The sequence below is a fragment of the Anopheles arabiensis genome, chromosome 2 (genome assembly GCF_016920715.1).
Source record: "Anopheles arabiensis isolate DONGOLA chromosome 2, AaraD3, whole genome shotgun sequence".
NCBI classification, from domain to species: domain Eukaryota; kingdom Metazoa; phylum Arthropoda; class Insecta; order Diptera; family Culicidae; genus Anopheles; species Anopheles arabiensis.
This window is the reverse complement of record NC_053517.1, coordinates 43,155,835-43,181,952: the sequence shown is the minus strand read 5'-3', so window position 1 is coordinate 43,181,952 and position 26,118 is coordinate 43,155,835. Positions and strand designations below refer to the sequence as shown.

General features: G+C 47.5%; 3 protein-coding genes across 6 annotated transcripts in view; 2 read left to right on the top strand and 1 right to left on the bottom strand.

Annotated features, from left to right (window-relative positions):
* LOC120898711 overlaps positions 1-21,634 on the top strand; it is a 69,645-nt gene extending 48,011 nt beyond the window's left edge. For 3 of the 4 annotated variants that reach the window (XM_040304917.1, XM_040304916.1, XM_040304915.1), the window contains exons 5-19: positions 1,084-4,010; positions 4,390-6,791; positions 6,879-7,542; positions 12,994-13,071; positions 13,143-13,325; positions 13,408-13,598; positions 13,695-14,045; positions 14,113-14,204; positions 17,407-17,629; positions 17,705-18,052; positions 18,117-18,667; positions 18,755-18,894; positions 18,966-19,087; positions 19,159-19,373; positions 19,456-21,634. In XM_040304917.1, the coding sequence (XP_040160851.1) occupies positions 1,084-4,010; positions 4,390-6,791; positions 6,879-7,542; positions 12,994-13,071; positions 13,143-13,325; positions 13,408-13,598; positions 13,695-14,045; positions 14,113-14,204; positions 17,407-17,629; positions 17,705-18,052; positions 18,117-18,667; positions 18,755-18,894; positions 18,966-19,087; positions 19,159-19,373; positions 19,456-19,739 (8,771 nt within the window). In that variant the 3' untranslated portion in view covers positions 19,740-21,634. The remainder of the gene's footprint in view (positions 1-1,083; positions 4,011-4,389; positions 6,792-6,878; positions 7,543-12,993; positions 13,072-13,142; positions 13,326-13,407; positions 13,599-13,694; positions 14,046-14,112; positions 14,205-17,406; positions 17,630-17,704; positions 18,053-18,116; positions 18,668-18,754; positions 18,895-18,965; positions 19,088-19,158; positions 19,374-19,455) is intronic. The other variant, XM_040304918.1, reaches the window with a different exon arrangement.
* Positions 14,226-17,371, bottom strand: LOC120898712. The gene is made up of 4 exons (XM_040304919.1): positions 16,223-17,371; positions 15,945-16,139; positions 14,840-15,299; positions 14,226-14,753 (listed from the first exon to the last, which is right to left on the bottom strand). The coding sequence occupies exons 1-4, from the start codon at positions 16,390-16,392 to the stop codon at positions 14,301-14,303; spliced, it is 1,278 nt and encodes a 425-aa protein (XP_040160853.1). The 5' UTR covers positions 16,393-17,371; the 3' UTR covers positions 14,226-14,300.
* Positions 21,635-24,267: 2,633 nt separating the features above from the next.
* On the top strand, positions 24,268-26,106 carry LOC120897621 (neuropeptide-like protein 31). The gene is made up of 4 exons (XM_040302633.1): positions 24,268-24,442; positions 24,983-25,058; positions 25,630-25,725; positions 25,800-26,106. Exons 1-4 carry the CDS (start codon positions 24,428-24,430, stop codon positions 25,943-25,945), a joined length of 333 nt encoding a protein of 110 aa, XP_040158567.1. The 5' UTR covers positions 24,268-24,427; the 3' UTR covers positions 25,946-26,106.
* The last annotated feature ends 12 nt before the right edge of the window (positions 26,107-26,118 follow it).

Genomic DNA, 26,118 nt, shown 5'->3' with positions numbered 1-26,118 from the left:
GGCAAAAGTAATGATTGTCTTGGTGAGTAAGAACGGCAGAACGGGAAATACTATACCACCACTTCCAATCGCTGGATCGTTGCTGTGTCTACTAGCGTGGCTTGCACGGTGAATGTGTGTAGAAACGTGCGTGTGGCGAACCATTGGTGTAGGTGTACGCTCGGGTGTATGCTGATGATTCCAGTGGGTGAATTTACTTTATTTTTAATTTGAAGAGTGCGCAGCGCGTTCGAGATGCGCTCCCGGTGGTATGTTTTTTTTCTTCTCTTATTTATACACACAACTTCAAACACGAAACCAGACAAAGATTACAAATAGACGCCATCGGGTGGTGAGTTGTTGGGAGGGTAAATTAGTAGGGTGCTGAAAAGATCTGCTCAAAATGTCGTTTCATACAGCCATACACACTCAGTAATTGAGTAAAAATGTGTACCGTGGTTTGTCGGCCCCCGTTTGAACCATTTTGCAACACTGAAGGCAATGGGGCGTGAAAGTGGCCGCTAGTTGGCCCATTTGCGTGTGACATTGTTTCACGGAATCGGGTGGCCGAAACAGCTGCACCATGTAAGTCGGTGTCGGAACGTGTCCGGTCAAAGATTCGCTACATGCAGCTTCAGCGTGGCATTGAAGTGTAAATATAGCGCGTGCAGTGAAGCGCAGGCGAGCCAATAATGATGCACGACCTTTCCTTTCCAGCGGAAGTTCGGTGGAAGATCATTTACTCCTGGCTTCTGTGATCCGAGCACCGCTTACACCGGCTCCCGTCCTCCGTTTCGTCATGGTTAGCAGCCTCCCCGTAACATTCTTTCGAAGCGCTAGTTCAGTCGGTCAATCATGCTAAATCGCCACGTTTGCCGGCATGGAGCCGCTTAGAAAAGGATCCAACGTACGAAATGCATGGCACGCACACACACACACACACACACACACGCGCACAGTGAAATTTTTGTGGAAAAGCACGTCAGCGGTGTAGAATTTTCTCAATTTTTCATTCCATCCCCATCTCACATTCACTCTCTTTTTCTATTTATCTTTCCCATTCGCTCACAATCTCTCTCTCTCCCGTTCTGGTTGTTATTCCAGCTAAGAATAGAAAATCATCTCCCTTCGCATCGGCATCGGCTGGGTTGGCCGGAGTGGAGGGCAACCATCAACAGCAACATCAGCAGCAGCAGCAGAGGTATCCACCGTTGGCGCCTGGTCGAACCAACGGGAACAGCTTCAGTCAGTCAACGCAATCGCACGACCGCGGAAGTGACGATTACGCCTTCGGGACAGAGTCGGTGCACGAACCAAACTACGGGAGTGGACTCGCCAGTAGCAACAACACCAACGGCCGCAGCACGAGCAACAACGGCAACGGCATTCACCACAAGGCGGAACGGGAAAGCAACGGCGATCATCAACAACTGTTCGAGGATACGGTGGGTCAGCTTCAGCAGCAAGATACCTCACCGCGATGCTCAGCAGTGGTGTGCTGCTACAGCAACAGCTTTGGCTCGGGAAGCAGTAACAAGAAACAGCACGGTGGGCAGCGCGAAAGGCGGGAAAGGCAGAACCAGCAACCGCAAAGGCAGGAAAACTCGCACGAATCGCCTGTATCGAGTGAAGTGTATCAAAATGCAGGCAGTGGTCGTCAGCAGTCGCCACACCAGCAGCAGCAGCAGCAGCAGCAGCGATTTGCTGCCACCGTCCTAGATCGTCACGATGGACCAGAGCATCGGAGGGCCAGCAATGGACGGCACGAAGCTGCCCGCGGTACGAACGTAAGCAGCGAGCTCGACGATGCAGATGATGCCGATGTTGATGATGATCTTTCGGCGCTGGTTATTGTTGGTGGCAACGGCAGACTCGACATCGGTCCGTACGGCGGTGTAATATCAAGTGGCAGTGACTATCGAAACGGGGGTGATGATTTAAATTTAAATTCGAAAAACGCACCACGGCAGCAGCAGCGTCCGGTGCCGCAGCCAAGCTGGCAGGTGCAGGGGCAGGGCGATAGAACCGATGTGAACATAAATAATTTCGAGAAAAGGAAAATATCCGCCGAACTGCACGGCGGTGGAACGAGCTCCACCAGAACTGTGGTTGGCTCACGGTACGGGGACAGTGGTGTTGGTGATAGTGGTGGTGCCAGAAGTAGCATAAAGCAAACTCCCTCCTTCGCGCAGATCGGGAGCGTCGCTGGTGATCTTTGTGCTGACGAGCTTTCCTCCACCTCGTCGGTGTCGCCGCGGGCTGCCTCGCCGCAGCACGCGCCTGTCGGTGGCGCTGTGACGCATGTTCCTGCGTCCTGCGAGCTTCCGGCTGCGTCCTCGCCGCTGCAGCCCCATCCGCCACCGATTTCGACGCCGTTCGGGCAGCGGCGTCGCGTACTGCAGCCACCGTCCTCGTTGCCGGTGGTGAAATCGTACAGCTTCCATCGCGTCCCGTCGGACGCGATCGGGTACGCTTCGCCGACGAAGGGCGCGTCCAGATCGCCTGCCGCCGCCGCCGGCGTTGGTGGCTGCGGTCAGCTGTTCTTCGACGGTCCGCTGCTGAGCGGTCCCGGCAGAAATAGATCGTTTCGCAACGCAAATCACTCGCGACGCTTGCAGTACGGCCAGCTGGACGAGACGGGCCGGGCGGAGAGGCAGAACGGGTGCGTGCGGGACGAAATAGGTGGAGAAGCGCTATACTTTCGACCGAACGTGACGCGCAAATCATCGCTCCCGGTGCTGGGCGGCAGTGGCAGCTACAGCCCCGGCGGCAGCGCCCGCAATCTCAAGTGCAGTGATGCGATCAACGAAATCCGCCTGCAATCGCTGAACAAGTACTGCAACAAGCTGCTGAGCGCGGCCACGGGTACGGCGGCCGTCATCGCCTCGCCATCGTACCGGGGCGGTGGTGCGACAAGCACCGGCAGCACCGACGCCAACCGGACGCCGACCGTTGGCGGCACCCACGGCCGCACGCAACGGCGTCCGATCGATGAACTGGAGGATCTTAGTTTCATTGACTCGTCCGATCTGTCGTCGGTTGGGGACGACATCCACATCAACAACGGCACCGATTGCGAGCGCGAGTGTAGGACGCAACAGCGCAAACAGCATCCGTCGATCATCGCCGGCGCACCGGCCCACCCAACCACGCCGCCAGCCGTCGGGGCGGCGGGTGATGGCACACGGCCAACCGTAGCGGACGGTCGCAAACCGTTCGCGCGCGGTGTTGGTGTTGGTGGTGCCACTGTCGGGTTCGCGCATTGTAACAATTACAGCGGCTCGTCCTCGGACGAGCTGAGCAGTGTGTGTAGTAGTGGCGTGGAGCCGCTAGCGCTCGCCTGTGACAGTGCCGAATCGCACCGACGCAATAGTGACCAGCAGTGGCAATCGCAGCAGCCGCTGGCAGTCAAGTATCGTACGCAGTGCAACCGCCACGACAGTAACGCCAGCGACGACTACCAAGCGGCACCGCACGGTGAACAGCTGCGAGTGGCTGGTGTTGGTGGCGCTTTGCATACGAGCTCGGCCAGCAGCTCGGCGGTAGTGTGCCCCGGTTCGGAAAACGGTGGCGAAGTTTGCGTTGGCAGTGAGAGTGGACGGCTGAGCGCAACAGGCGGCAGTAGTGGACGCAGTGATAGTAATAACAATTACCATAGGGGTAGTAGTAACGGTGATAGCGAACAGCAGCAACAGCAACAGCATCAACAACAGCACCAAGAGCAGCAGCAGCAGCAGAAATATACTACAGTGTTGTCTAATAATAGCGCTGTGAAAAGTGTCTGTGTCGGTGGTGGTGTTGGTGGCGAACCCGGACGACCAGGTGGTATCGGCGAGCAGACGCCGTATGACCGCGCGGTGACGGATGATTGCTACCCGCCCTCGTCGTCTTATGCTACGGTCAGGACGCTGGGGTACGGTTCTGCCTGTTCATCGCCGGACAGTTCGCCTGCACACCACGCTGGGTTAAACTGCTTTGGAAGAAGCAATACCCAATTCCATGTTGCGACTGGCGGTACAAACGACAGATCGGTAAGTTGTGTTTTCGGGCGTGATTGAAGCATACGTGATTGCCTGAAAACGGATCAAACGGTTGGTGTACAGTTTACCAGTGTTTTGGTGAAAGTATTACATAGTTTATGAATGGAGACGCCTCTTACCGGAGAAGTGGAGCTGGCAGATGAAAAAAAGTTTGTAAAAGTGATCTTTACCGATGATTTTGTGCGTTGACAGTGCAATATTCGTTGTATTATGTAAGAACCTCTAATCTGCGGGACAATCTGTAGCGTTGTGTCGTGTGTAATTTATTGATGTTGTTGAGAGTGTCTTAGCACCGTGTGGATAACACTGAGGAATGGTGAAATCGTTTCTAATTCTGGTATGTTTTGTTCTCGTTTGCTACTTTCCCTAGATAATGGAAAAACGCAACAATACGTTGGATCGTTTGCAAAGGTTAGTTAAAAAGACCACTTCGAGCTCAGCGGACAAGCAGCCAAGCAGCGGTGGAGCAGCAGGCACCAGTGGCAATGCTGCGACGGGCGCAACCAAAACGGAACGGCTCCGAGAGCTAACGGAATTGCTGAAGGGCAATCGGGCACCGCCAGTGCCACCTCCGCGGCGCTCGAAGCATGCTCACAGCGTGGAGCGCACCCTGGATCGGCGGAACACGGCCCTGTCAACGTCTAGTCTTATCGATACTGGCTTCCTTCACGGCTCAGAATCGGCACCGGAATCACAGCTGCTCAAGGCGAAAGAATCACGCTCCGTCGACATACCGTATCGCTTCGGAGACGGCAGTGGGCAGCGCATGTCGACCCCTAGCTCACCGCTGACTGAGCACAAGCAGATCAACCTGCGGGCGAACGTGAGCACTTCAAACTTGGAAAACCTACGCGAGCTTCCTCCGGTGGTATCGGTTGCCGCAGACGAGTGCAAATCGGAAGCGGGCCCAAAAGATGACGACGAACTGTTTGCTAAGCTGTCACGGCCCGAGTCTCGTACGATAGTTGGATCTTACACGCAGAAAACGATCCCGTTTCGGAGTGCCTCCTTCTCCCAGGTGGACTATTCCTCGGGCAAGTACATCCGGTCGGCGCTGGGAGCGCTGAAGAACAGCATCCTGAAAAGCAAGGACCAGCAGCAGACCAGCGTCGATAGCAACACCATACCGCGCCAGTCGTGCAAGGTGGTCGAGGCGGCTAGAAGCTGCAGCCCTACGGAGCTTCGTGGAGGCCAGGTGGACCGAGAACCACAAGCATCGGTACAGCCAGAAGATACCGATGTGGCAAAGTTGACGATTAAAAAGACGGAGCTCAACATCAATCTAGCTCCGCTGGACGATTACGGTCGGTACTATGAGGACAGGATCGACGGGGGTAAGGATCTTGCGTCGAATCGTAACTCGGACATTGAAACGATCGTAGAAGACCCGGTAGCCGAGCACAATGAGAATGTGGAAAATGAGGGCAGCGGTGTACAGCAGCAGGCCAACTTGAGTGTGCTGCAGGCATCAGAAATGGTCCTGGAGCCGCTGGTGGAGGAAGGCATTCCCATCACGCCTACGTCCCTGTCCAAGGATGACGAGTGCTTGCAGCAGGCCACAACCTGCCTAATCCCGGTGCCAGTGTACGATTGTGTGGTGAGCGAGTGGAGCACGGCACGGCCGTCGGAGCAGTGGATAGATGCCTCCACGACGGAGTACGGCAAGTTTTCCGACTGTCTGGGAAGCATTAAGGAAGTGAACGAGAACGCAGTGAACGAACCAGTTTTAACTGCCGAGCCGGAACCGTTGGTGGAGGAAAACTTTCACGCGGAAAAGATTACCGTGGAGAGTCCGCCCCAAATCATTGAACCGCAGGAAAGCGTCGAGCTGTCCGAGGACGGCGCCGGGTCTGACCTTGCCGACACAAACGAAGGAAGCAATGGGTCGGACGAGGGAATGATGATCTGCACTCCGCCGGTGTCTATCATTTGTACAGAGCCGGAAAGCAACGAGTTTACCACGATCGTGGACGGCAGCGGCTCGACGCACAAGGTGTCCGTTGTGCTGGGCGATGGTAACGAGGTGGAGGTAGTGGAGGTACGCAAAAGGCACAGCAATAATGAAGATATGGGCGATCCGCAGAACTCGCGCCTATCGAACGATGTGGATGAAAAGCGACGCCTGGAGTCGAGAAAGTCGCGCCGGAAAGGTATCTACATCCAGTGGCCGGCAATCGATGCTAACAACGAGCTGGAGTCGGACAACAACGATAGTGCCGGTGGGACGGCGGGTGAGGACGTCAATGTGAGCTGGAACCCGCAACATTTGGGGCAGGTGAACGAGAAAGACTCCAGCCTGGATCTGAGCGGCGAAAGCTTTACCGATCTCAGCGGGAAGGATGCTGTTGGGTATGCGAATGATCGGGAGAGTGCCGTCCATTCCCCCGAGCGCTATCTGCTAGATCCGACCACACCCGATTCGGATCCGGGCAAACCGATCTGGCCCAAGGGTAGCAACCGCCGGCAGAGCTTAACGTACCAGAGCTCGGACGAGAAGGATGATACATTGCCCGTGCCGGCTTTGCCGGTGCGTACGCTAAAAACGCTTCTGTTGCGCTCGGACTCGGTGTCGGACAATGAGAGCGATCGTGCTTCGTCGCGTGATCGTACCAGCGCGTCACCGGCACCGGGCGGCACCGAGGCAGATCTGCGCCGCTACTCCAAACGACCACTGCGTGGACCGTACGGACAGATGCTGGAAGCGGAAATGAAGAAACCGACCAGCAAGGTGCAGTACAACGAAATCCTAGAAGAGCTAACACGCAACGAAAGGTAAGTCGAGGACTCAGTTCTGACTGATGCCAGCAGATGTGAAAATTCTTAACGATGTTTACTCTTTTTTTCAATGTCTACAAACAGCCAAGGTGGCAATCCAAGCGTGGCCAGGAATCGGGGCGCCGGAAGCCAGTCAATGGACGAAACGAACGATCGGCATTCCGGGAAGGCCGGCTCCAAGCCACGTAAAGCAAGCGCCAATCTACCGGTGCCAACGCATGTACGGACCGCGTCGAGCCCGTCGAAGCTGTCCGACTCGTCCAGCTCGTATTCCGCCAGTCCGTCGAAGCGCTACCTTTGCAATATAGAGCAACGCAGCACGGACTCGGACAAGTCGGACAAGTCCCTGACCGGTGCGGGTAAGCTGGAGAGCAAAAAGTTCTCCTTCGACAGCCATCTCACGGACAAGTCGCTGAAGCGCGGCGGCTCGGACGTGCACGAAAAGCCGACCAAGCAGCGCAGTGTCTCGAGTGCAAGTGATAAGCAGCAGAAGCGCAGCCTGGATGAGGTCCGGTTGTCACAGAACAGTCGTACACCGTCGGAGCGCAGCTTTACGCTGCTGAACACGCCCGAAACGCCGAAAGGTTTGGCTGCGTCGCCGGAACTGTTGGCGGAGTTGCTGAAAGGCTCGAGCGAAAAGCTCATCACGGAGCAGTTAACGGGCGGTGGTGGTGGCAGCGGCGGTGGTCGTGGAAGTAGTGGAGGAAATGCCAGCAATGCCTTACCGTCGGCGGTGCTGAATTGTTTGGTAAGTTTTTTTTGGTTTATATTATGGGACAATGTGGAAAACAGAAATAATTAAGCACATGAACCATAGGTTTTTGAAAAATTGGCGAAAATATCTATGTAGAAGAACTAAGTAGAAAAAAGTTTCTAAAGTTTATGTAAATTCATGTTTTGCTTCCAAAATCTTATCTTATCAAATTCATTTTTTTGCAAAATAGGTTCTTATTTTTCATCTTAGATTCTATCTAAATCACTTATAGTGATTTATGTTGACTATAGTGAATAACTCAAACACACAGTAACATTTTGAAGGATCGTTGAACCATGTTTTGTTCATGAATAATTGCGTAACGGCACAGAATGGCAGTTGTGGTCAGTTTTACCCAAGAGGAAGGACATTGGCACGAGCGATCGTAACGTTCTATTCAGTACAGTCGCACACGCAGATACACAAACACCATCCTAACCAAAGCATCAGTCTTAGTCATCAGCATCATCATCATTATTGCCACCATTTACCAACGCCTATCATTCACACATCGTTCGTTGCGCGATGGAGATGGAGACGCTTGGTCGTTTGTAAGAAGTGGTTGCGTGATTGTCGCTACTACCTCTGGCGTAGATGGCGCGCGTACGCAAAACAAAAGTAAGTTTTTGTGCAACGCAGAGTGTTGGTATTTCATGCGCAAGTACGCTAATGCTATGTCGTTTAACAGTTCCAACCTGGTTCGCTTCGGCTACACTACTACCACCACGTTTGCGAACCACCTGACACGCAATGGCGGGAGAATAAGGGAAACTGCACACACCAAACATACCACCATTGGCGAATGTGTGCACGTCTCAGGGCGTATGCGTGTGTCGGTGTTGTAGCATGTACGCGGGTCATGCGCAATGGCAATGTTTTCATGTTCGATGAAGAAAGGTTGCTGTTTGAGTTCCAATCAACAAGTACTGGCTTCGGCACGGCACAACTATTTTTTGTCTCTGTGTTCGCAGCTGTCTGGACATTTTGGTAGCTGTCTGGTGAGGGTTCACAATGAGTGGTAGGTTTTTTTTTCGCTCGAGGGAAAAACTAGACTGAGCCGCCATGTGTACGATGTGCGACGATGTAGGGAAATGATGACTGTGTGCTTCTTTTTTTTTAATTCATTTTCACACCATAAGAAGTGGGAGGGATGGAAAAGTTAGCACGCAGAAAAGTACCTCGGCGTTTTTTTCTCTTTCTAATGTGAAAAAAGCAAACAAGCTACATTTCATTGATGGTTTCGAGCGCTACTACTTGCAGATATTTTTAACGAAACGTCTGTCATCGCCAACGAGATGTATGTGGCTTCTCTAGGATTGGTGTGTTTATTTGATCATTCAAAAATACTTCAAAAATATTTTTGAATGCCCAACGCTTTCTGTTCATAATTATACTTTTTAGAATATCATAACATTTTCGGTACACTATTCATAGTTTTAAAATTAAGTTGGTCATTATCCTTTTCTTAGCGTGTGATTTATGTACAGAAAGGGAATGGCTTGAATGTCAAGTGTTTTTAGCTGTGTGCCGCTTTTTCCCTCAGAGTTATTTTCCATTTTTCCGAGCTCCAAAATGAACCATTAGCCAATAGATTAGCCAAACGCACACATACCAATGGTTCGATTTGTATTGGTACCGTGCACAGGCAGAAGCTGCACGAGCATCAGAAGCATCAACTGTCAGTTCGACAAACAGCGCCAGAGACCGAGCCGGTCGTGATGTGTTTTTCGATGAAAAATTCACCAACCCATTGCTAGCCGATTTTCCCCCAGCACAGAGATATAGAGCACAGACCACCGTGTTTGCGAGAGAAGAGCAAATGAATGGAAAACTCGAGTTGGTACAGCGCTCTTTTGAACAATAAGCGCGAACCCTTCTGGTGCCCCCCGGGAAGTGGACGTAGAGGCGGCGGCGTGGCCTGCGGGACAGTTGATGGATGGAGTTGAACATTGAACAAGCGAAGCCACAACGTTTGGCGCGTGTTGAAGGTTGGAGCGCGCTGCTGGTTGGCAGGAATGCTACACTACTATGCCCACTGTGCAGTTTCGTTCGCTGGTACTACTACAGAGGGGAGAAAACTGTGGGATTGGAAATTGGTAGAAAAACCGATCGTCTCGGGATGGGAAGTGAGCACGTGTGTGTGTGCGCGCGTATGCGTGAGGGTGTGCTAGGAAAAAAACAAAAAAAGGTAGAAAATAAAAAGAGAGAATGAGAGAGAAATAAATAGAGCGAGCAAGAAAGAGAGAGAGAGAGAGAGAGCATGAGATTACAGGCATGATAGGAGGAGAAGAGAAAGCAATATGAAAGATAAAGTGGGAGTTGAGCGAACCATGCGTCGGGATGTTGTGGGAAGCTGGTAAGAGGGAAAAGATGAAACACACACATACGCACATACATACACACGTTCAGACTCACGCACAGCATACCAGCCAGTCTCTGACTCTCGAGTGTCTCGGCGTACCATACAACGCAGTTTTCACGAGTTGCTTCGAGGGAACGTGTGTTTACTTTCGCGGTTGTAACCAGGCGGAAGTAGTGTGGTGCAAAAATGGCGTGAAACAATTCCCTGTCGAAGGAAAAAAACGTCCAGCAACTCCCTGGAAAAGAGGGGGTGCCTAGTTTTCCGATCCATTGATGGCATCATTGATGGAAAAGCTTAAGGGACGCTCTGGGACGAACATCCTTAAATCCTTCCTGTTACTGTCGCGTCCACGTATCTCATCGAACCTGACAGCAGTTAGTCGGCAGTCGGTGGATGCTGGAAGCCAAGGCCATCGTCATTGCGCTCCATCATGGAGCGGCCCGCTCACAAAGGGAACTGTTGGAGACCAGTCGTTTTATTCTTCTATTTGCTGTTCTAACCGAACCGTTACCATAGCGATTGTACGATGATGTAGTAGTGGGAAGGGTTGGTCATCTTCTAGAATAGCCTGACGCTACGTATCGTATGGAGCTGTTTGTGCTGCTCTACGCTGTAACACTCTACAAACTAGATCGTATCCGACGCTCTACCCAGTGCACAGCAGTGTAAAAAGTCTAGGCACTGTGACTGATCATAGGCAAAACAGCTTTTCCTGAATAGGAGCTATCACAATGTGCCGTTCTTCAAAGTGCTCCAAAGCACCAGTGTGATTCTAGCGTGCAAATGGCTTAAAAGGAAACTGGCTCCTATGACTCTCCCTCGCCCCTAACGAGATGCACTGTTGGCAAGATTAAGCGTGTGTTGTGAAATTTAGCTGTGCGTTACGTTAGCGTTAGGTAGCAGCGTTCGATGAAGCTGGTCCGAGATAGAATACACCTGTGCGATCCGATACAAACAAAATGACATGTACAAGGGGGTAAAGCTAGTCGATATTGGTGGGTGCGTTCGTTTGTGCGTATGTGCGTGTGTTTCAGTGCTTCCAGCAGCTAGCGAACCGCGATACGAAAACATGTCCATCTAGCATACCACAATGTTGTTGAATTTTGTTGATTCAACATAACAGTTTTGTTCCAAGGTTTGGTGCAACATCTATTACGCGGACTACTGAAACCATTCGTTTAAAATGCAAAACCGATTTGTTAGTGTGTAGACAGTTGTGTCTGACGTCTCAATGAACTCTTAAATACCAACCATTTCACGAGAAATAATTGTTGAGTGCATCGTTTGTTCTGTATCCGTTTCTTTATCCGTATCGATATTGCACGTTAGATGCTTTGCTCGTATAGTACCATTGACGGTAACACATCTATACACAATGATGCCACTCAACTTCTGTTCCGATTCGGAGGATGATCCCGAGCGGACGCCAAAGTCGACTTCGGAAAACACCATGTGGCACAACGTTATCAGCTGCTATAATGTAAGTGAACCCAAGGACAGCGGATGCTGATGTATTGTAATCGTTGTCTCAGAAGCGCAAATGGACGGTTGTGACTGTTGAACTTGTTGTGATCGTTATTCCAGTAAACACATTTCCTCACATCTGTCCCACAACCTGCGCCAACTTCTGGGAACGGGTGCATTCTCGGAGCATATATATATTTCAAAACTTGAACGTTGACAGGCGAAGGTCGTGGTAAAATTCAGTAGGATGGAAGGGGTGGTTGACATAGTTTGCGCTATTTATACAATAATAACGCCCGTTGTGACGTTTTGTCGCCACAAGCAACCGTAACCATGCGGGGTCATGATGCACCGCCCAAGGCACTCCCCCACAGACAGGCTTATGCATCGCTACGCTGGGTTCGAAGTTAATATGGGACATGGCAAGTCGCAACTACACGGTATCAACAAGTGGCTGCCGTACTGGATACGTGTTATTGCAATTCGTATGATGGGAATGTTTATTGTATCTCTAATCCTTCAATTTAAAGCATGATATTATCTTGAAGAAATATTCAAGCTGTTTAATAAATGAGTCTTTTAACCATTTGTTTTATGAATAAATTTACGTATTGCTTGTTGGCCTGTACAACTGTAAGTAAGACAAAATGGATTAAACAATGGAAAATACTGTAATGGAAAGCACAATTGATTTAAATTTGTGTCTGAGAAAAGTCTGTATGAGACAAAAATAAGTGAATAATTGAAACGCTAATTAAGTGTTTTGAATGTTCTTGCTGGATTTTTTGGTTTCGTGTATGCAACGAAAGAACCAACTTGTAATTGAATTTTACTCATATTGATTTTCTAAAGCTATTTATAATAGCCTGCAGTTACGTGGTGCAATCGTTGAGCTTGGTTTTTTTTACTATCATTAATAAACAAAACAAAACCTCACCCGTCATGCTACACGGGCAAGAGCTTGACCCGTGGTCATGCTTTTTTGTTGTTGTTTGTCAACCATTCATGTGCAATAGAACGGTCGCTCCATATAGCCAGCGGCCCGTTTGATCGTGGTGCTGTTTTAGTGGCCCTGGATTGTGCTGCTCTCTCGTGTGACATCCAAATCATGCACCCATTCTTTAATGCATCCATCGATCGATCCATATACATCAATTCACTCAACCACTTCCGTTTTGCTTGCTTGATTGGATGCTGCCCTCGTTACGTTCCCCGGTACAAAGCGGGTCCCGGTGTTACACATCAATCCGTCCGACCGATTCGATCCCTTCACCTCCAATCTCGCCCCATTGTCATTGGCCGAGCGTGTGCAAGCCGTAGCGAAAAGTTGTGAAGGAAATTCAATTACTGCTACATGAAAAGCTTTTAACAGGAATGAGATTTTAATTCAGTTACCGATTTTACCGTTCCTCATATCGGTGGGTCGACAGACTGTTGTAGTTCAGTCTCGGATCCGAATCGGTCCTCGAGCGAAGTTTAACCAAATCGTTCGGCTTGTCAAGTTGTAAATAAAGGCAGGAAGCCTGACCTAATACATATATGTGATGTGTGCTTATTATTTTCTCTTACACACTCTCTCTCACACACACTCTATGTCTCCTTCCCCATTCTTCTCTTAGGATACACGAACTCATGTGGTGGTGGAGCTGTTCAACACCGAAAAGTCGTACGTAGAATCGCTACAAACGATCGTACTGGTAAGTAGCGGCTGCAATCGATTCACTGAGTATCATATAACCTATTTCAACTAATTCGTTGCGCTTTGCAGAAATACCTTAATCAACTAAAGTCTCCGGAAAATGCTGGCCTAGTAGATGTGCAGACGGTGGACGAGATATTCTTTATGGTTCCAGCGATTCTGAACATCCACGAACGATTTTTGGAGGAGTTGCGACGCCGATTGGACTCCTGGGACAAGATGCAAATGATTGGCGACGCTTTCGTAGACGTGGTAAGTGTGATCGGTTTCACGCGAGTAGGATGGGCAGCACTCTTAACCACTTTTTGGGTTCTCGATACACATCATACACCAGTTTTCCCGACCGGTAATACTCGACACGTACACCTCGTTCGTAAACAACTGGAATAGAGCGAAGGATGCAATCCGTAGCGCGCGACAAAAGTGTCCCGCATTTGCAAGGTTTCTGGAAGCCATGGCCCGGGAACACAAGGGCAAACTCTCGCTGGACAACCTGCTGATCAAACCCGTGCAAAAGTTTCCAAAGTATGTTACGTTTCGGGGAAGGTCGACTTCTGTAAGAATTCCTGCGGCTAACAATCGTTACTTTTTGCTCCGTTTATTTTGTTGTTTTTTGCGCAGCTACGAACTTATCTTCACAAGACTGATTAAGCACACGGATGTGACACACCCGGACCAGAAGCCGCTGCAGGAAGCGTTAAAGCTTGTACACGACATACTTATGTTTTTGAACTGCAAGGAGAAGGAAGCGCTGGAGAATGGGCAACGTGAAACGGCACTGCGCGAGTTGGAGGGTGTGATTGAGGGAATGAACGACCTGGTGACGCCCGAGCGAGCCTTCCTGCTGTTCGACCTGGTGTCGATGCCTTCGGGGCAGGTGACGCGCAAAGAGCGTGGCTTTTTTCTCTTCAACGACCTTCTGGTGATAACGAGCATCAAGCGAAGGAGTGGAACGATACGAAAAACCAATATGTAAGTGGTAGAAGCGGATTATTGTGGGGGATAAAATATAAACACCGATCTAACACTATTCTTCCAGGACCTGTCCGGGTAGCGTTGCGTCGACGTTGGATACGAACAAGTATAAATATCTCACGAAGATTTCGCTGGACGATTTGGAAATTGTGAAGTGTAAGTAAAACTCCAACGCCATTCACATCTAAAAAGCTTTGCGTTTATTTCCGCCGTTGTATTGAATGACAAGCTATAAGCCATTTCTCGCGAGTCTTAACGTTGGAAGCGCGACATAAGGCCCTTAATTTTGCTCTCGTTGGCTCCCCAATCGAGCAAGCCAACCATTTCGTACGCCTTAAGCTGCGCTACAGTGCTCGGAGCATGGGCACGCAGAACCTGCTTTACGTTGGTGGATTGGTTGGGACTATGCAGGGTCGGTTGCATCGGAGGCGTATTGTGTGCATCCTTGGTACGCATAAACGGCGACACAGTCAGGGCGTAGATCACCTGCAGGGAGCCGTGTTTGAGCAGCTCCACCTGCAGCTCGAGCAAGGAGGGAATGGACTTCATGTAACCCATCTTTTGCAACAGCAGTACGAGCGTTTCGTGGTAGATGTACACCAGCTCGTCCCGATGCTTCTCGAGCACTTCGTGTGCGGGTGAGGCAGCCAGGAAATATACTAGATCGATGATTGGCGACCCGACGACACAGTTTTGGAAATCCACCTGTATTGCCAACAAAAAAAAAAAAATAAAAATTTAATAAGAAGTCGCCTAGAGACTAGCCGAAAGTAAAAGGTAACGACTCTTACGAAAATTGCATCCACCAGCTCGTTACCCTGGTACTTGAACAGAATGTTGTTGGTCCAGAAGTCACCATGGTTTAGCACCTTAAATCCTTTGAAATCACTTTCGTACGCTTCGATTGCTTTCTGCAGCGCTTTTGCCGGAAGCTTCAGAAGCTTGTCCGCCATCGGCTGGCTAATGTCCAGCTCGGCAGCCATTTCACCAACCATACGGATCGTATCGGGGAAGTAGCTCAGTTTATCCTTGTGCTCGGCGTGGAACGTACCCTTGGTAAACTTGGGAAACGCTTGTCCATTTTCCGACAGCATCATAGCGCTGGCAGCATGGAAGAAGGCCAGCTTTTCGACCGCCATCTTGCTCTGCTCGTATGAAAGGCCGAGCGTTTGGTTCTCCACGCTGTAACCGCGCGCAGTAAGATCCTCGAGCACGACCAGATCGGACGGTGTCTCCGATGAGTAGATAAGTCTGTGACAGGGAAAAAGGAATTTTAAAATTTTAATGGATATTTTTATAGAAACGGATAGTCGTTTCTTAACAAAATAAATTATTTCATTAATCTATCACTCTTGATAGGGCTGAAGCATGACATATCGATGCTCCAAGCTATACATTCGCGATCAATCCTTCTCGGCAGCTGCTATCTGATGTGATGATTAGTCATCATATTGCCAATTGGGCAGTGCGCTCCAAAAATGCGCCTATTCATTTTCCCGATATCCGATAACGTAACGGCCGCTTTATCACCAAGTGAGAGGTAGTTGTGAATTGTCGGCTATCTGTTGCTAGATAGCGATATGCTTTGTACCAAGCACACAAAACCAAAATAAAAGATTGTCCGCGTATAGAGTTCTTTTTGTTGTTGCTTTCAATGGCACGCCGATACGGTTTATGACCTGTTCGCCTGTTGGGTTGTACTGGAGCGAACAATTTCAAACGTAAGCACTGAATGCACGCGACCATATCGTTTGTCTAATCATTAAGTCTACGATATTATATAATGGCTTCTGCAGAACGCATCAGCTGACCATTCCACGTAGAGCGTTCGAATCGATCTAAATCAATCGAGGAAGGTAAGCAGTAGATTTTCCAGTTCTATGTGTCTGTACTTACTGTGGCGCTAGCTCGATAACACTACCGAGCTTGGCAATCATCGTTACCATGCTGGGCAGTACCGACTTGTACATGAGAATTTCCTTCTCGAACACATCGGCCTTTTTGAACTGCTCGACTAGCAGCCCTTCGGTGGGTTTAATTTTCGCCACAAACGTAATGACCGTTTCGGTGGGGTTTTCCTTCGACGTGTACCTGGGAAGGAGGTGTAGAAGAATGGGGCATGTCAGTGCTGGAAGAAAACGCTGCTTCATGTCTTGCACACAAATTGTACACACTTAATGAGGATCCGGTTCATGGACGATCTTGCGTAGGGATCGTTAATGTCCGCCGACGCTGGCTCAACATCGTATGCCTTGATTTTCACCTCCGTCTCACCGTACTGCGTTTGGATGAGGTTGGTCAGGAAGAGCGAGTTGACAAACTTAGTTTCGGCGGTTTTCGGCATGTCGGAATCGCGTTACGGAACACGGCACAGAGCGGAGTGCAGGATGAGGGAAACCGATGCTGAGCTAAGCACTAGATTCGTACGATCCAGGTGATGGTGGCCGGAGCGTTGCAGACGAACTGCCGCTGGATCGTGGGGCTGCTGCAGCCGTAGGTCCAACGGGGCTAAAGAATACTATAAAAAACTAGACCTAGATAAAGCGGTTTGCCACCCTCCGGTATGGTGGCGTACCGAACGTGGTCATATCAATGGAATTGATAAGGCTTATTTTGCGGCACTCACGGCGCCGTTTACATGACGTGCGTTGTGTGCATACTGTTTGCGTTTGCGGTATATCGTCGCATCTTGATATGCGGTGTTCCATTGGTAACGATAGAAAGTGCAGCATGGAATGTACTAACACAGGTCCGATTTCTTGGATTGATGATTTATGGCTCCGAACGTGGTACGACTCCACGTCTATTGGTTGTTTCAGCAGTTTATTACTCTCAGCGTAAACAATAGATCCAACATACGCGTATTGCGGAACGAAGTTTTTGTGTTATTGTTCTTCTGACACTAAAATCTCAGTTGAAATCATTTTTTGCTATATTTCTACCACCATCTGTCCATTTCAGTTTCTCAATCATAGTTTGTATATGAATTGAACCACATCTGGTGTTGTGGATACCGTTGAATTCTTTAAATGTTGGTCTCAAATTTGAAATTAAGATGATTGTTATTAAACATGATCCTAATATACAACATGGGGTGGTAGAGGTTGTGGTGTCGGCTCTATATCGTCTTTGGAACTTATCTAAGTTAGTTTATATTTCGTTTCATTGGCATCTGGCTATATGCCTCTATATGATTGACTGAACATCGCTGAGTGACTACTAAATCCTTGATAATTCCTTGATTTTGTCAGGCATCGAAAATCGAATAGAACTTCAAATACATTTGAAAAGAAGGTCAAGGTTTTGGAAATTACAGAAAACAACTATTAAATTATGTTATCATCCTAAATCATTTTAGCTAAAGATGAGAATGTCAGACGCATCATGAAGGAGATCGAACATCTCACCGAGGATAGTAGCAAGCTGATCCAGATTTCCGACCTAACCGCCAGCTTACGATGTCCCCACGGGTCGTTGGAGGAGGCAATCCGGGAGCTGCAGCGTGAAATTCAGCGCCAGCTCGCAGAACGCCAAACCAACGATGCGCAGCTGAATGTGCTGGAGTTGACGTGGAACACTTCGTAAGTAAAGCGCAACTAGTCTACAGCCTTCGTAGCCTATTTATCGACGTTCACTGATCTAATTTGATCTTGCAGCAGTGGTATCCAAAACATGACGGTAGTGTTTTCGAAGCCCGAAAAACGCACCCAGTGGGAGGAGATCTTTGCGGAGGCTAAGCAGAAACTGGCAAACAGTGTGGAGCGATGCCAAATACCGGAGTTTTTCGTATCCGTGCCGATCCGCAAGACACGGGCCGGTCTGCAATTCACCTGTGCCTCACCGACGCTCGGCGTGCAGAAGGACGTGTGGGTGTGCAACAGCGATGGATACGTAGGTCAAGTGTGTGTACTCAGCCTAGTGCCAGAACCGTCCGTAACGAGCTGTAACGGTGTGTGCAATGCACGCATACTGTGCGTCTCGTCGGTGCCGGCAAGTGAAGAACGGTAAGCGAATGAGGATTGCTGGATAAAGCCTAACACGTAAGGCTGATCCTGTTATTTATTTCAGTGTACCAAACTCATCCTTGCTGAACGTCAATATAGCAATCGTGGATGCATCGGTTAACAGCGGCGTATCGAACAGACCGAATAACGCCACCGTTGTCAGCTCCCCTTCCAAAGTGGCCGAACGTAAGGGTTCGTTCAAATCGACCGACAGTAGTAGCAGCAGTACACCACGGGCGTTAACGAACAACGACTCCAACGTTCAGCTCGATTCCGGCAGTTCTAGTGAAGAATCGGACGCCGAAAGTCAGCCGGAACGTGTTGCGTCGAATCAGTCGTGCGCTACCAGCGCTTCCCTAACGCCAAACCACCGACAGCAGGATTCGACGGCTAGCACGAACGCAGCCGAGGAGACGGAAAATCAGCAATCGACCATGTGGCTGGGCACCGAGGATGGTTGCATACACGTGTACAACTGCACCGACAACATTCGGATCAAGAAGAACAAGATAAAGATACCGCACGTGAGTGCAGTGTACTCGATCCTGTACCTAGATAATCGTGTCTTTGTATCCCTCGCGAATGGTGATATTTGCGTGTATTCCAGGGATCGAAGTGAGTAGCGTCGTAGAAATTGGAAAAGTGATGGGAGTAACTGATATCTTACGGGTTGAAATGTTTCTTTCCCCCTTTTGTTTGCAGCTGGTTGGAATGTCTCATCTCCACTGACGGTGACAGTCGGCACAGTGAGCAATCCCGTCGTGAAGCTGCTTAACGTACACGGGAAGCTGTGGTGCGCAATACAGGGAACTATAAAAGTATTAAACACGAAAACTTTACAAGTAAGTAAGGTGTTTTTTTAAAGGATAAGACAAGTGTGCTTGTACTAAACGGTGCTTTTGTTACTTCTCAGATCGACAGCCAAATTCAAATATCGAACGACTCCAAGCCAATCACAAATATGACAGTATTAAACGACTATGTGTGGATTTCTGTGCAGAACTCTGCCCACATCAAATGTTGCCATCACGAAAGGTACAGCGGTTGCTGACCGTTGCAAAGTTCTGTCCATGTTCTCACTCCCCGCTTTAACCTTTCTTTTGCAGCTTTGAGATAATTTTTGAGGTAAACTTAGCCCCCTCCGTGAACAAGATGCTCTCGAACTGTGATGACATCATCCGGCAGCATAAAGCAGCCTGTCTGCGGGTGACCTCGCTGCTGGCTTGCAAGGACCTAATCTGGGTCGGCACCAGTGCCGGTGTACTGCTCACGATAGGCGCTCACAACGTTGCCAAAGGATCGTCGATGCCGGCAGTGACAGGTGCGCGGGTTTTTTGTACCAACCATTGCAAGGTTTTCTGTCAGTGACTAAACGGATCTCTGGTGTTATTTTTCTCCCACAGGTCTTCCTCACGGCCACACGGGGCATGTGCGGTTTTTGACGTTTGTCGAATCACCGGACGGGGACAGTGCGGAGCTGTTGGCATCGGAAGGAAGCGTTCCGTCTGGCGGTGGACCATCGACTCAGCCGGGTGGAAAGTCGAACAAAGCGTCCCAACAGCAAGACCTGCTGGTTATATCCGGCGGCGACGGGTACGAGGATTTCCGAAGCGCAGGGAACAACACGCTGAGTGAGGTGGCGGGTCGCGAAGACAGCACCAATCACCTGTTGCTCTGGAAGGTGTGAAATCCTGCGCTGAAAAGTGACTCGTTCCACTAGTTTGTTGTTTTTCTTTTGTAACCTTTGTTTGAATACCAGAGCACTACGAAGGCTCCAAAAAAGGTATCTCCGGGTGGCATCAGTGACGATGCAATTTGTTGTTTTGTTGTGCTGCAAGCTGGTCTTGCAGATTTGTTTTGCCATTTTGTGTTGCTTAGGTCCCGTTCCAACCGCCACACGGTGCGGTACGTGGAGCCTTTTTTAACGATTTTGAAACCAAGTGCATGTAGCAAGCACAGTTGCTAATGCCACAAGACAATAAGAACACGATGATGTCAACTAACTGTGCATAAACACCCAAGGGGCAAAGGTAAAGGTGTGTGCATCGGGTTGCTTTCGCCCCGCACCAGGTTACCGGTTCCTGTTCGTTAGCCACACGCGCTGACTGCACTATTCCAGTGTACTTGTGCGAATATTACCGTACGCCCAAGTACACCGTCGTGCTTAGCCCGTTTTATTTTTGAGTGTATTAGCCAAGATAGAATCCTCCTCGTATTATTGTAGCCTATTGCAAACAGATAAAAGTTACCGGCATCAACGCTAGATATTCCGCTGCTATAATCTAATAAGCCTTTTCCGTTCTTTTCTTTCGTGTATCGAGCGTCATCTGTGCACAATTTTAACTATCGATCATACCCTCCCTCCTAATACATAATACAGTGTGTAAGACTATCAATATATATATACTAGCACCTAACACTGTACCGTGACTATTTATAAACCATGTTTATAATTGTAAAAACACATACGCGGCCCGATGAGTAATCGTACGTGCTTTTGGGAACGTAGCAAGAAACATGGACGATGAGCGTCATAGGCGCCAATCCAATCCAAAATTGAATCAGTTAACAGCCAATTCGGAAGTGTGTAGGAAGAAGCCTTGCACTTCAGCTCGGGTGTGGTGTAAATATGAGAGTCCGCTAGTCCGAAACCCCAAGCAGCATCAGGAGCCTGTACCCGGCCAGACGGGACTGGCCAATGTGTGTATACATTCGTAACCGAAGTAAAATGTAATGGTAAATATAGGTAGAACATTCGTACTGTGCGTTACGTTATTTTTTTGTTACACGCAGCTCTTTATTTAAAAAACCCAGCAAATCAAGTCATGACGGACCACGTCTGGATAAGGGGGTACGAGTAGCAGTGCATCGCGGTGAAGGCAAGCAGCATGGCTGCGTTTGCACACGTAAAGAATTGCCCTACCCACTACCCACTGCTGGGGTTTTGCTTACGCATACAAAGTATTCCAGAATGATGATTCATTTGTAACGCCATAATAACACGAAAACTGCACCGATTGCAATTTCGAGCATGAATAGATGAATTAAAAAGTAAACAAATGCGATGTGTAAACATATTGATATAGACACATTATATTAAAACTCCCTTTAACAATACACTCACAAGATTATTGTGACGAAGAAAAAAATGTAATTCTGACTGTTAGTGTTTGCAAACTGCTTTGCTCCGTCAGTAGTAGTGTTGTCCTAGCACTAGTGTGGAGATTTATTATCATTTTTATTTTTTTGGAGTAATTTAAACACTCACCTGTAAACACAACAAACATGCTACGTTACCGAACAATTAGCCAACATGATATGAAATCCTACGTTTACTTGTGCGATATATAGCTTTTGTTTCTTGTATCGTGTTTTTTTAATGTACAGTGTCACCCATAACCAAGTGGCGAAAGCAACAGAAACTTGAAGGAATATTATAAAGAAACCCCCCTCCGTGAAATAGCCAGCACCATAGTACGATTTATACTACAATTATACCCGATACTTGACCAGCAAAAGTGAAGAAAGAAAAAGAAAAAGGGCGGCGAAATACATTTTGTCGAAATTGATCTTCGTTTTGTGCATAGAGCTTTGAAATGTGAATATTTGAAAAATGATGACAATCCGTTGATGACCCATTTTCCAAAATATGATCAACTTTGAGCTTACCTTTTACCGCATACATGTACGTTTTGCATGTTCGATTTGAGTCGTACAAAGCGTTTGCGATATATCTTCAATAAGAACGCGACGGTCGCGCTTACCGTGACATCATTTGGGCCGTGTGAGAGAGGTCAAAGCGTCACTAGAACCATCAGCCATCGGGGGTGTCATAAATATACACCCCCTGCCCGCAGACACGTACCCGCGCCATTCGAATGCTTCACTCTTGTGCGCGAAGATTTAAGCGTGTGAAAATGCAACGTTAGCGTAATTGTTTTCTCTGCATTGTGGTTGCAGCCGGTGGCCAGCACTATTTGTCGCTCGATGCAATATTAGAGTTTTTGTGCAGTTTTGAGGAACATTTTCACTATCAAGGCTTTTCAGTTTATGGTAATAGTGTGTCACCTACACGCTACGCTACACTACACTAACGCTACACTAACATAAGTTTTGCTTTCAACTCCTTTTGCAGTATGGTTTAGTAAAGCTCCCCCAAACAACCACATCTAATAATGTATCTGGGCGCTATTGTCCATACCATACCAGTGGGTGTGAGGTATTTGAATTTTAATGTCATTAACCCACCACGACCTTGGCCGTATGAAGAACGCGCTACTACTACCAGCTTTCATTCCACACTGGACGTCTCGTGTTTTGAACATTACCATGTGCGAAAGCGCTGGATACCACGAAACAGATGCCATGCTTACCTTACTTTGCCGGTTTGGTGTTGATAAGCGTGGGTGTTTTAATAATTGTCTATCGTCTCTTCAAAGGTGGTGATGGTGTGAGATGAATTGGGTCAAAGGTAAGCAGCTGCATGAGGAAGGCAAACAAATAGTTTTATAAAAGTATTAGCAATATGTACAACGATATTAAAACTGTATCATCATGCACGGTAGATCGTCAACTGCGTGTGGTTTGAAGGATCGAATTTATCGACATTTATACCTGGCGCTGCTATGCAGTTAACCCAAACAATCCTGATCTTCTTTCTTCTACGTTTTATCATTTCTTTACTTTCTGTAGGAGGATAAGCATAACTTGTGTGATGCCTCGAATATGAAATAAGAACAACATCTCGATCAAACCGCTTTCCAGAAAAAAAAATTGGAACATTGACAAAAGCACACAAGTTTGTTGGTTGAATTACATGATACATGCTATACTCAGTGTTCATCACTCGATAATCAGTCATCTATATGCAGTGAAGATCATGTTGCGGGTAAAAACATTAAAAATATATAAATAAGACCATACACAGTTAAGTTAGGTGTAGACTGGCACGTAGTTTAGTTTTTATAAAGAGTTTAACAACTGAAAGAATATAATAATAAAACCTATAATACACACAACTAACAACATACATCGTTCAACATGTTTGTGTTTTATTCTAACCACTTGTGTGAAAACATGCAATTCATTAGCAAAAGTACCAACTATGATTTATGGCTTAACAAATGTGGAGGACAGTGTACAAATGTGTGGGACAGTGTATCTAGACAAGCCAGAAGTTAACAATACATTCTATTGAATAAAGCTCCTGCTAATGAAGAAGCACCTCCCGGAGGATGTAATTTACGTAGCCTCTGCACGTACCTAAGTGTTTGGTTACATTTCCATAAAGTCCTTGAATTAGAGTTCACCTCTTATCTCCAAAAGAGCCATCTTTAATACAGAAGGCATGCAGAACCATCGTGTGTGATTAGTGTCGAAGTCATTTCAGTAAATATTCCCCGAAACTTACCGAAGGTGTTAAGAGGCCGTGTTAAACTTTGCACCTGTTTTTTGACAATTACAAAAAGACTCGTTGCAGGGCATTGGGACAGACCACCGGAACAGATCGGCTTGTTTATGCCCGAAGAGTAGTGCTGGTGTTGAAGGTTACGAACTGACCCTGGACACCAATTTGTGTTCCAATCGTGGTTGGTCGCCTGTTTTTTTTTGTGATCATTGTGTTCCGCCTTACTGAAAGTTTGACCCACCAATAGTTGGACCGTAACATCACCGTGGACCAACTGTGTCTGACTACTACACACCTGGTAGAGCACGGGCCGTAAACAATGCTCAACGCATGATTCATAGCTGCAGGAAGCATCGGCTACCTGTTGCGTATACGCAACGCAGTTGGTGTTTGAGTGTCCGCACGTGTTGAATGCTTTGAATTGGCACCATTCAAATGCACACCGCAATGAGAAAAGGAAAGAAGGTGGTGTAGTCTATGAAGGCAAATGATACCGAACCTTACACGCATAAGTTACTGATGTCTGAAGGGGATGACCACGGTTTAGGAGGACGGAAGTGTGTGTGTGTCTGTGTGTGTTTAAGCGCTTGTTGCGTCTTGGGAGAACAGTGACATGCTCCCAAATGTAACCTAGTCCCTATCCATGTGTGAATTTTTGCTTTTCGCGCCACGCCACACCACTACGATGGCCAGATCATGCGCCAACCGCGCTTTACATCTCTCCCAGCTTCTAGTGTTAAACGCGTTCTCTGCACGAGACACAATGATGGGAGATTTGCGATGGGTGGTGTGTATAAAAAGCGAAAGCATCCCAGCAACGGGTGCGTAGTCGAGATCGAGCTACTACTGCGATCGCAAGTAGAATCGTCGAACCGTTGTGCGTGTCGGCACCAGTGCCCATACTTGTACTAAACTCCCTGAACTGAAACAGTGTTAAGTGTGCAAAAGGACAAAGAGAAACGTACAAAATGCTACGAGCTTCTGTAAGTGTTGCTAGGTGTAGTGAATGTGTAGTATTGTTTGTGCGTGATGTAACGAAAAAGCATTGTTCTATGTAATGCAATTGGTTAAAATATCTTTTTGCAAATTTTTATTTTTTGTTATCAGTAAACTTTTCTCAGAATGATAAAAAAATAACTAAAACAGAGATACAGAAATTAACACCGTGGATTTTCGTCAGTCCAACAAGATAAATTTTGTTTAAATTACAAGTAGTGTAGTATGTGATGTCAGTAAGTCAATAAGTACACCGAAAAAACTCTTTGCACAAGATTAAGAAACTCAAATTGTATTTTAACAAAAATAAAAAAAATAAAAACACTGAAACACATCATCAGTTTCTGCATTTCAACCTGGACGGTTTAAAATTTTAAATTTGGTTTTAACTATAGAAAACGACCGTTACGGGTATAACAAACAACAATGGACCATACATGGCGCTTTAAGTCAACCATTATTGAAATTATTAAACTGACCATTTGGTACTGTTTGCTATTCATTTCGATTGATTGCTTTGCTTACAGGTTGTGTTACTCGTTTTGGTTGCGATTGTGTCCGGCGCGGCCGCCACCTTCGGATACGGACTGCTGGGTGGAACAGGTAATATTGATTGATTCACCGTGGTGAATTCGTATCTCCGTCGATTGTGTGTATTTTGATGAATTCGGTAGGAAAGCGATTTCCCACGGTGGCATATTTTTTTACGGAATTGTTGTTGTTTGATCTGCCTTGTGTGTTGTATTGTGTAAGCTGATACCTTTTATGAAACCTAGTGTGTCATTTAACGCATACAAATTTGCAGAACTTTCTTGAAGGTATTTTTGTTCCCATAGGAAAATACTCAGAATCATATCAAATAATTAACTGGCTAACATCACCCCTTACTTGCAAAATTACACGAAAATTAGTGTATATTTTAGTGTTACATTTTGGCTGGAAATCACGACATTCGACTTACGCGGTATTTTGCGACCGTTTTCGGTCCCCATTAACCGTGTATCTCGGGGACCGCCTGTATGTGTGTTTGTTCTCTGCCATAATTCCACCCGATCCCACTAAACACTGAAATGGATCGACTTAGTAAAATAGAAACAAATCAATCCACCAATCGAATGAATCGAGTTAACTAATGTTAATATTAAATTCTGTATTGTTTACTTAACACTCCCAGGATATAATGGCGGTTATGGAGGTTATGGCGGATACAATGGGTATGGAGGATACGGAGGATATGGAGGTGGATATCAGCCGTACGGTTATGGTTACGGTAAGCAGAATGCATTAGACATAAGGTACGCTCAACCTCATTATAATAACTTTTTTGCTAAAAAAACAACACAGGATATCCTGGTAAATATGGGAGCTATGGAGGATACAACGGTGGATACGGTGGATACGGCGGTTACGGCGGGTACGGCGGATACGGTGGATACGGTGGATATGGTGGATATGGTGGCTATGGAGGAATTCGACCCTATTTCCGATAAAGGTTTGATCACTGTATCGTTACATCTTTAAGCGTTCTAGTGTGTTAGGTTCCCTGGTTGCCTACAACATGTGATAAATCGAATCCCTTTTTTTCGTAGTTTATTGTACGTCTTTCACTGAGTTAAAATAAAGTACCGTTTCAAACGAAACGCCACAATAACTTGCTTTGTCC

What these genes read in the sequence shown, in the direction of transcription:
- LOC120898712 (XM_040304919.1), bottom strand. Translation starts at nt 16,392, where the DNA reads ATGCCGAAAACCGCCGAAACTAAGTTTGTCAACTCGCTCTTCCTGACC. An exon ending in GTTATCGAGCTAGCGCCACA is followed by an intron (nt 15,300 to 15,944) that starts GTAAGTACAGAC and finishes TCCCTGTCACAG; the next exon opens with ACTTATCTACTCATCGGAGA. An exon ending in AGCTGGTGGATGCAATTTTC is followed by an intron (nt 14,754 to 14,839) that starts GTAAGAGTCGTT and finishes TTGGCAATACAG; the next exon opens with GTGGATTTCCAAAACTGTGT.
- LOC120897621 (XM_040302633.1), top strand. An exon ending in CGGACTGCTGGGTGGAACAG is followed by an intron (nt 25,059 to 25,629) that starts GTAATATTGATT and finishes TAACACTCCCAG; the next exon opens with GATATAATGGCGGTTATGGA. An exon ending in GCCGTACGGTTATGGTTACG is followed by an intron (nt 25,726 to 25,799) that starts GTAAGCAGAATG and finishes AAAACAACACAG; the next exon opens with GATATCCTGGTAAATATGGG.